Source organism: Corvus brachyrhynchos, unplaced genomic scaffold (assembly GCF_000691975.1).
Source record: "Corvus brachyrhynchos isolate BGI_N302 unplaced genomic scaffold, ASM69197v1 scaffold365, whole genome shotgun sequence".
Taxonomy (NCBI): domain Eukaryota; kingdom Metazoa; phylum Chordata; class Aves; order Passeriformes; family Corvidae; genus Corvus; species Corvus brachyrhynchos.
The window spans coordinates 1,310,636-1,319,744 of NW_008239544.1; the positions used below are offsets into that span (position 1 = coordinate 1,310,636).

At 55.9% G+C, this 9,109-nt stretch overlaps 3 protein-coding genes across 5 annotated transcripts; 1 reads left to right on the forward strand and 2 right to left on the reverse strand.

Annotated features, from left to right (window-relative positions):
* Positions 1–2: 2 nt before the first annotated feature.
* On the forward strand, positions 3–717 carry NIP7 (NIP7, nucleolar pre-rRNA processing protein; the record flags this gene model as incomplete). Its single annotated transcript, XM_017741356.1, has 3 exons — positions 3–101; positions 173–313; positions 391–717. Coding segments are annotated over 3 exons (360 nt in total), but the record flags the coding sequence as incomplete, so codon positions are not given.
* An 83-nt stretch (positions 718–800) lies between these two features.
* On the reverse strand, positions 801–3,530 carry TMED6 (transmembrane p24 trafficking protein 6). The gene is made up of 4 exons (XM_008639157.2): positions 2,753–3,530; positions 1,902–2,028; positions 1,590–1,741; positions 801–1,433 (listed from the first exon to the last, which is right to left on the reverse strand). Exons 1-4 carry the CDS (start codon positions 2,948–2,950, stop codon positions 1,209–1,211), a joined length of 702 nt encoding a protein of 233 aa, XP_008637379.1. The 5' UTR covers positions 2,951–3,530; the 3' UTR covers positions 801–1,208.
* A 97-nt stretch (positions 3,531–3,627) lies between these two features.
* TERF2 (telomeric repeat binding factor 2) lies at positions 3,628–9,101 on the reverse strand. Of its 3 annotated transcripts, none has more exons than XM_017741398.1 (8): positions 8,420–9,101; positions 8,127–8,213; positions 7,483–7,626; positions 6,746–7,278; positions 5,880–6,266; positions 5,313–5,398; positions 5,003–5,055; positions 3,628–4,538 (listed from the first exon to the last, which is right to left on the reverse strand). In XM_017741398.1, the coding sequence occupies exons 1-8, from the start codon at positions 8,564–8,566 to the stop codon at positions 4,380–4,382; spliced, it is 1,596 nt and encodes a 531-aa protein (XP_017596887.1). In that variant the 5' UTR covers positions 8,567–9,101; the 3' UTR covers positions 3,628–4,379. The 3 variants fall into 3 exon arrangements, with proteins under 3 accessions (XP_017596887.1, XP_017596886.1, XP_017596888.1); XM_017741397.1 differs by having other exon boundaries at positions 7,483–7,629; positions 8,420–9,100; XM_017741399.1 differs by having other exon boundaries at positions 5,880–6,110; positions 7,483–7,629; positions 8,420–9,099.
* Between the last annotated feature and the right edge of the window lie 8 nt (positions 9,102–9,109).

Sequence of the window (9,109 nt, forward strand, 5' to 3'; positions counted from 1 at the left end):
AGGGCCTGGTGGCCCCGGGCACCTGCTTTGGGAAGTTCACCAAGTCCCAGAAGTTCCGGCTCAGCGTCACGGCCCTGGACTTCCTCGCACCCTATGCCAAGGTGGGTCACAGCCCCCGAGCCAGCCCCGGCCCTGGCCCCCGGCCCCTCACAGCCCTGCCCCTCTCTTGCAGTACAAGGTGTGGGTGAAGCCGGGCTCGGAGCAGTCCTTCCTCTACGGCAACCACGTGCTGAAGTCGGGGCTGGGCCGCATCACGGAGAGCACGGCGCAGTACCAGGGTGTCGTGGTGTATTCCATGGCCGACGTCCCGCTGGTGAGCGCCCAGCCCCGGCCAGGGCTGCGCGGGGGTACGAGGTGGGCGACCTCCCTCACCTCCTCTTCATCCCCCAGGGCTTCGGGGTGGCTGCCAAGTCCACACAGGAGTGCCGGAAGGTCGACCCCTTGGCCATCGTGGTGTTCCACCAAGCCGATGTCGGGGAGTACGTGCGGAACGAGGACACGCTGACATAAGGGACCCTCGGGGAGCCCAAGGGACCCTCAGGCCCTGTGAGTGTTCCGGGGTAGAACGGACCTTGTCCTGCACTGCGGCTGTGGGAAGCCCAGCCAGAGTGGGATGGAGATGGGGGGAGCTGCTAGTGCAGAGCCCTTGGGGGCTGCTGCCAGCACAGGAAGAGGGGCCCTGGCCCCAGCCCTGTCATATAAAGCCTGTTCCTTTTTTCAGTGCCTGTTGTCTGGTGTGGGGGCCCAAGGGGAACCAGTCCTCACCCCTCCTGTGGGGAATGTGACACACTGGGGTGTGCTTGGGGGGATTGATGAGGTCGGGGGGAGCCTCAGAGTCTGATGATGAGCTTCAGGAAGAGAGGGAGGGAGGAAGAGGCCAGCAGCTTCTAGGCTCACAGAGGCTGGATGGCAGCAGAAGGGAGCAGTCGCTCCCTGGACTCTGCCAGGGGTTCCTTTATTGGGAGTCTGGTAGAAAAGGCCCATTAAGACACTAAAAATGGGTAGGGATGTGACAAACCGACACAGCGCTCAGGTGACAGTGTGGCCTTTGACTTCTCTCAGGTTGATGTCAAGGCTAGAGATGAGGCAGGAGCAGGGGGATCTCTCCAACTTCCTCCTGGAAGCAGAATCCAGCCTTTCCTCCCACTGTGGTGGGGCAGAGTGGCAGCCAGGGCCCCTGGCTCTGCAGGGGGGGTCCCTGCCCTGTTCTAGCACTTCTGGCTGCCCGAGGTTTGCGCGTGGAAAAGGCTCTTGAGGAAGTAGAGCTGCAGCACCCCGGAGAGGACAATGACACAGCTCTGGGCCATTGACCACCAGTTGACGTAGTTGTAGTTGGACTCCAGGAGGAAGGAGTCGGCCCCTTTCCGCATCCGGGCAAAGTTGTAGAAGCGCCACATGTGGAAGGTGTGGATCTGCAGCCTCCGGATGCTCACCTGCAGGAGAGGCAGAGCTGCACTCAGAGCTGCCCGTGGGGCTCAGTGCTGAATTCAGCTGCAGCTCAGCCTGAGCAAACGCCCTGCTCAGTGTCCTGGGCAGGACGTGCCTGTCCCTGCTGTGCTAGGGCACCCTCTGGCCTCCCTGACCCTCACCCCAATCGCCTCCAGGGTGTCGTTCAGCTCCTTCCTCTCTGCTGGCTGCTTGTGTTCCATGTTGAAGTCCTCATAGTACACACCAAAGTTGAGATACACCTGCATGAGGCCGAAGTGGTTTTGCTGGTTGTCCAGGCAGAGCTGGTAGAAACCTGCAGAGGGAAGGGAAGGGGGTTGTTGGTCCCTGGGTGGAAGGGCACCAGGCAGACACATCCCCAGTGCTCAACCCTCATCCTCCCCACCCAGGAGCAATCAGCGCTCTGGGAAGCCCTGGCTGGGCAGGCTCAGAGCTGCTGCAGGGGCTGGGGGGACCTGTGTCCTTGGTGAGGAAGTTGATCTGTCCTCGCACATCCTGGGACGCTCCAAGCTGGAAGCCATTGGGATCATTTGCTGTGACCAGGATGTTCCTGCTGTTGCCAATCCCCGTCGCCCGCTGGACCTGGAGGCAGGGAACATCCGAGGGGAATTTGTGGGTCACTGGTGTGTCAGGGATGGAGCTGTGCCAAACCCTGAGGACGTGTTCCTGTGGGCCTGCTCTGCCAAGCACAGAGCCGGGGGGAAGCTGCCACTACCAGGCACAGCCATACCCTGGCTCTCCTTCAGCCAGCCCAGTGTAAACAGCAGATGAAGGGGCTGGAGTTTCCCTGTGGGAAGGGGACAGAGCTCAGGAACATGCTGTGCCAGGGCCTTTGACTGTGCCCCAGCCTCTGGGCAGGCAGTGAAGGGCAGAGCTTCCAAGAGTGCTGGAGCTCCAAGCACCACTTCATGGGTTTAAACGAAGTAATTTTAAAAAATGCATGGGATTGATGATGGATACGGATGAGGTTGGTTATATCAGGAAGAAATTGTTCCCTGTGAGGGTGCTGAGGCCCTGGCACAGGGTGCCCGGAGGAGCTGTGGCTGCCCCATTCCTGGAAGTGTCGAAGGCTAGGTTGGACAGGGGTTGGAGCAGTCTGGGACAGTGGAAGGTGTCCCTGCCCATGGCAGGGGGTGGAAGGAAATGATCTTTAAGATCCCTCCAACCCAAACCATTCCATAATAACTGCTTTAAAAAAGGCACAGTCCCTGAGATGAAGTGCACCACAGGACCAGCATGGATGGATCCAGCACAGCCATTCCCTGGCTGTGTCAGCGTCTTCCCAGGACACGTCCCCAGCGCTCACCTCATAGCTGAAGAAGAAGTTGCCACCCTGGTGCGAGAACTGCCAGAAACACTCCACGGTGCCGGCAGGGATGACGACGGCGAAGTCGTAGCGATCGGCACCGCGGAACAGCGGCTCCTGGCTGGAGCCGCTCAGGGGCTCTGTCCTGGGGCAGCCAGCGGGGCCCAGCAGTGCCAGGAGCAGCAGCAGCAGCAGCATCCTCCTGCTTCCCTGGGCTCGGGCACTCGCTCCCCACGCAGGGCAGCGCGGGACGAGGTGCAGGGAGGGGTAATCATTAACTGCTCCGCAGTGCCGGGGCTGTGCCAGCACAGCAGCCACGGCTCAAGGTGATCCTGGAGCTGGAGCTCTGGCACCCTGTGCTGCCACGGCAAGAGCCTGGCATGGAGAAGAACAGGACACAGCTCCTTCCAGTGGGGCACCACCAACTGGCATTGCCTCCCACTGGCCATTAGTGGCCCACATCTCTTACCTGGGTACTCCTGCTGCCCCGGGCTCTCCAGGGAAAGGATTTACAGAAGGGGAGGGAAATGCATGGCCACAGCCAGGGGACAGGGGACACTCAGTGTAGCACCTGCAGCTGAAGGACAGAGGGGGAAGCAGCTGTTCCAAGACAAGACTTCTCCCAGCCCTGGCTTTGCTGGAAGACAGCCAAGAGAAACTTAGAAACTAAGTTTAGAAAGTGCCCCTGTATCCCGCCCCCCCCGACCTTTTTCCACAGCAATCTAATCCAGAAACTCCTGTTTCCCATTTACACCAGCATGTCACACCATGAGGGCAGTGCTGCTCCTGACCCAACACCCCCAGAGGAGAAGGGAGAGCCCCACATACCTGGAGCATTTCCACTCACAAGGTAGAAATTCACACTTTTACAAGTCTTGATATTAAACAAGAAAGGAATTTTATTTTACAAATGACTGTTCCAGCTTTGGCACTTGAAGGCAGGAACACATGGCACCCTTGGAGCTCACACACAGCAAGGATATTACCAGGAAAAGTGCAAGGAGAACATGACCAAAGTCAGACAGAACTGGAACTTTTCACGTGGAAACAACAAGCAGTTCCAAGTACCGAAATGCAAAATAATTTTCATTTTTAAAGACTCAGAGCTGAAAGGGAGGAATTTCCCCTCACAGATTAGTCATTTATAAAGCAGAAATAAATGGGGGGGGGGGGGAAATTCCAAGTAGATCCTGTTGCCTGGCTCTTTTCCCTGCAGAAGCTCTGGGACTCAGTGCTGCCTCTCTTCCACAAGAGAGTGATGGCAAACAGATGAAACAAATGATTCAGAGAACAGACAACCAAAACAAAAAAAATAGTCACCTATGAGATCATCCTGCTGATCACATCTGAGCAGAGCAAACAGCTGGGACTCATTCCAGAGGCTGCAGTGGTCAAGTGGACAAGGAAATCTCAATCCAGGTGGTTCTAAGTGCATGTTGAGAGGCTGCACAGCCCCTGCCCCCTGCAGCACACTGATCTTTGCAAATACAGCTGGAGCACGAGGCTCCTGGGTTCCTGTCAGTCATGGTTTTGGCATCAGAGGGGCTTCCCACACTGGCACAGATGGCACTCTGGTCCAGCTTCCAAAAAATAAAACGAGGAGGGTTTTGCATGGAACGTCCCAGCTTCACAGCATTCCCAGTTTCTTCATGGTCCGCCAGCGATCCTTGATCATCACCGATGTGCGGTTCTGGAAGGGGTACTTCAGGCAAATGGCTTTCCACCTCCCTTCTCCATACTTCTTCACCCCTTCCTTGATCCACTCGCTCTCTTGTATGGTCCATTTCTGCAAAGAGCAAGGAAGCAGCTTCAGGGAAGAGCTGCATGGCAGAGAACCTGCTGCCAACTCCTTCCTGGCATGTTCCTTCCCTCATCACCCGTGCCAGGAACGGCAGGGAAGGCAGACAGGTCCTGGCAGCTGCACACACACCACTCCAGCATTGCATATGGGGTGCAGTAGCTGCCTTCCTATGGGTCAGGAGGAGAGTTCCTGGTGGCACCAACGTGGGAGCGGTTCCTGGGTAACAGCTGCCAGATACGTGTCCCTCACCTGGAACAAGACTCTGAACCTCTCCAGCATGAGGGCAATTTGGCAGACCCGGCTCTGAGCCATTGAGGCAAAGGGAGCTGAGGCACATTCCCAGTGTCCTGCAGGCAGGACAGGCACAGCTCCAGCCTGTTTAACCATGGAGATGATACAGACACTGCCCCACTGCAGGCCCTGCTGGAAGCACCTAAGGCTCCACATACCTGTTTCTTGGAGCTGAAGTTCCTGGTGACGCTGTTGTTTTTCTCAAGTGATGCTGGAAAACAAGGGAGAGGGCTACATTTTCCATCATTTGGGAAGTACAGACCTCCTTAAGAGGCTGCCTTGGGCTGAATTGCTGAGCTGCGCAGTCAGAACACCCCGTGACAGGCAATACACCCCAATTCTTTTATCCCAGCCTTTCCACAGGATTTCTGGTTTCAAAATTCAGTCACCCAGACAGCAGCAAGACCACTGTGAGTGACCCCCATGCCAGGATTAGCACAGGAAATCCCTGCCGGGGACTCTCCATACCTGCATTTGCAAAGAGCTCATCCTCATCACTCCAACTGTCCTTCTCCTCCGTGCCACAGGAGCTGTTCCACTTTCCTTGGAAGGACCTGAAATTAGGTGAGGGTTTAGTTTGGCTACTGGCTCAGAAGAAGGTTTTTTGGGGAGGAGGTGCAGGGCCACCAAGCAAGCAGAGCCAGCCTCTGGACACTGTACTTCTCAAGATGTGGGAAGCAAGAGTTTAACCTGTTCCACAGGATGCTCCTACAGCCTCTGGCCAGTGATGCTGAAGGTGGGAGAAGTGTGGAAAAACATGTGTTACCTGTACTGGAATCACCTGCCAGGACCAGCTGCAGCACCTCACTACCAGCAGGACCTGGATCATTTTCTCCTCTCCATTAAACCATAATTAATTTTAAAGCCAAATGTATGGACAAGAGAGGCTTTCTGTGCCCAGTTCCACGTGGGCTGGCAGGCAAGGTCAACACTCATCTTGGGACAGAGGGCAAGGGTTTGGTGCTCAGGCTACCAACAGCAGCAAGACAAGACTGGGGGCAGAGCAGACAATACCACACGAGAGGGGCTCCATACTTGTCACTCTGGGCAGACAAGGGCTCATCAGGCAATTTCTGAGCAGGTTTGGAAGCAGAAGAGACCACGTGCTCCTGGGAAGAGTCGGGGCTCTCACTCGACTTGCTGGACGAGCCGTCCAACTCCACGATCAGATTGCTTATGCTGAACAAGTTTTTGATGTTTTGGGGTATTTCAGGAGGGTGTGAGGTCTCAGAATCTTGATTCTCCGCTTCTCTGCGTCTCTTGGTTCTGTGGGATACAGAAGGAGACAGTTGCTTGGGGGAAGGCAAGTCTGTTTCATCCAGTTTGGTGAAAAGTGTGTCCGAGTCCCCGGAGTTCGACAGGATCTTGAAAGCTTCTCTCAGAACAGAAATCCCACACGAGGTTACAGCTCCGGGGGGCTGCCTATAAAATAAACACAACCAAGCGGGTTGTAGAGAGACCGCCGAGGGAGCTCTGTGCTGCCCCGAAATCCGGCCTTTCCCTCCACTGGCACCCCCAGCTCCTGGCCCTACAGTGCAAATCTATGGATGAGGGCATTCCCAACCCTCCAGTGCTCCCTCCTAAACAGTGCAGTGCCCCAGGAAGCCAGTATGGAGAACACACGTTCATGCTCCACTGCTTCCTGCTACTCCCAACGCTGCTCCACGAGAGCAGCCACTGCCCCCCTGCCTGGTCACAACAGCACTTCTTGTCTCAGCAACTGAGCCAAACCACTTCAACAGCTTTCCCAGGATCCAGAGTCCTGCACCAACACCTTTGGGCTGGCCGGGGCAGGCATTTGGGGAATTAGGAGCTGCCTGGACACAAGGAATTACCCCATGGAAGAGAACTTGCGGCCACACTGCATCATCCACAGTCTAGAGCCAGATTCCTCTGCCCACCTTTGTGATTCCCTGTTGGACACTCCTGGGAGTTCTGGTGTTGCTGCTGCTGGTTCTTTAGCCATTTCCATAGGCTCTGGAATACCGTTCAGGAGATCAGATGCTGCTGTTAAATGTTCAGGAGTTGCTGCTGGGTCAATAACTATTTCCATAGGTTCCAGAGTTGCTGCAGGGTCACTGGCTTCTTCCATAATCTCTGGAGCTGCTGTGGGACCAGCTGCCCTATCTGCAGGGCTAGCAGCTCCCTCCAGGTCTTCTGCTGCTCCTGCAGGCTCTGGAGCTCTGGCTGGGTCCTCCACCCTTCCCGAGACCTCTGGAGCTCTGGCTGGGCCCTTCCCACTTCCCAAGACCTCTGGAGCTCTGGCTGGGCCTTCTGCCCTTCCAGAGGCCTCTGGAGCTCTGGCTGGGCCTTCTGCCCTTCCAGAGGCCTCTGGAGCTGCTGCCTGGTCATTCAGCCCATCTGTAAACTTGGGAGTCTCCAGTGAGGATTTTGCTTTGTCGGTGTGTTCCGAATTCAAAGTCTTTTTCAGTAACTTGGAGAGAGAAAAAGCACAGCACCGTTACAGAGATGATTTCTCGTGCTCCCATTCCATTTTATCCCTCCCAAAGGCATTTCACAGATCGAAAAACATGTTTGGCCATATAAACCTCTTAGGAATGGACCAAATTTAGTGTTCCAGGTTTAACCTGCTGTTAATCAGGCGCCTGATCCCCGGGGCAGCGAGGTGGACACGCACCGTCAGCAGTGCTGGCTCCGAGTCGTCCACGTAGCCTTTCAGGAACTCAAAGATGCTCTGCTGGAAGTCCTCATAGGAGAAGTTTTTGATCTTTGGATGAGAGGGATTCTTCTCCCGGATGACAGCCAGCCACTCGTTCCTCTTCTTCTAGAAGAGGGATTCATAGGATCAGGTAAGATCACTCTGGGCAGGGACAAGGGAATCAGTGACAACCACAACAAGGATGTGGGCAAGGACTGGGCCTTTCCTGTTTGGCATTCTCCAGGCACAACCAGTTTGCACTGAGATGAGGCTGGGAAAAGGCCAGAGGAACAGGAGGGCAACCAAGGAGCAGCAGAACCACCTTATTTCAGGAATTCTCCTTGCCTCCAGTGCTCAAGCACCCTACTGCCTGCAGACACAGGAATGGGAACTCCTGCTGTCCCCAGAACCTGCTCTGAAGGTGAGCTGGAGGCTCATCAAGGGATAAATGGTGATGCCTGGAAGGCCATGAAGGTGTGTGACAGAGGGGGCTCCAAGGTGACAATCCAAACATGCAACACTGAGGGGCCAGCACTCCAGAAAGACTGTTTCCATTCTGGCCTCCTCACCCCAACAACCCCCCAGGACACACAAGCCCCCAGTTCATTCCAGCATGGACTCACTTGGTTTTTGGGCTCCTTCCCCATGTGCTTCTTGACGATATCAGAAGCTTTATCAAACTCCTTGTTTCTGATGCAAACAATAACAGCCTGCAGAGGAAAACAGGGACAGTTTGAAGCAGGGAACAGCTCAGTGCCAACTTTCACACAGACCAACTCCTACATCACTGCAGGTAGGAGTTTGCAGATAATGAGGGAATCACATGCACATGAGGCAGCTCCCACCATCACCCACACGAGACCTTTCCAAGGCAAAAGCTGCACAATGTATTTACTGAGAAAAAAAAAGCTCTTACAGCTTCCTTCACCATTTTCTGCACAGCATCCATCGTCTTGTCCGCCACAGAGAACTCCTCACGGATGAAGTCCAGGACAAGCATGGCCGACTCAAGTGGGGTCAGCTCTGACTCCTTTTCGAAGGTGCAATCTATAAGAATTGGCATCCATACTTTGGGGGGGGGTCACGGCGCTTCCCTACGGAGAGCTGGTTATTTACCTGCACAGGTGGCAGCCATCCACCCACACAGGTTCACCACAAATTCCACAGCTGCTGAGGCACTGCCAAGTGTCTGAACTGCAATTCCTGCCCCCCAACAGCCATGGGAAGTTCTGGGAGCAGCACTCGAGAACTTCCCAGGTGCCCAGCCCTGACCCACGGGAGCACTTTGGCAGCTCCGAGGCTAAGCAGGAGTCACCAGGCTGATGTGTTTGTCCAGCAGGCCAGCCCCGGCACACCACGGATGCTGCTCTTGGCCCCCCAGTGAGACAGATGAGAACAGCCACCCCTCACCCGCAGGGAGACCCGCACAGCCCGGCAGCCTCCGCCTTGAGCCCTGCTCTGTGCGGGGACAAAGCTCCGGGAGCTGCAGGGACACGCACACAGGACGGGGGGAGCAGGGAGCGGCTGCAAGCAGCACCGGAGCTCCCGAAAGCTCGCAGAACGGGCCGGGCACCTAACGAGCGTCTCACCCTCCTCCGCCCGCGGC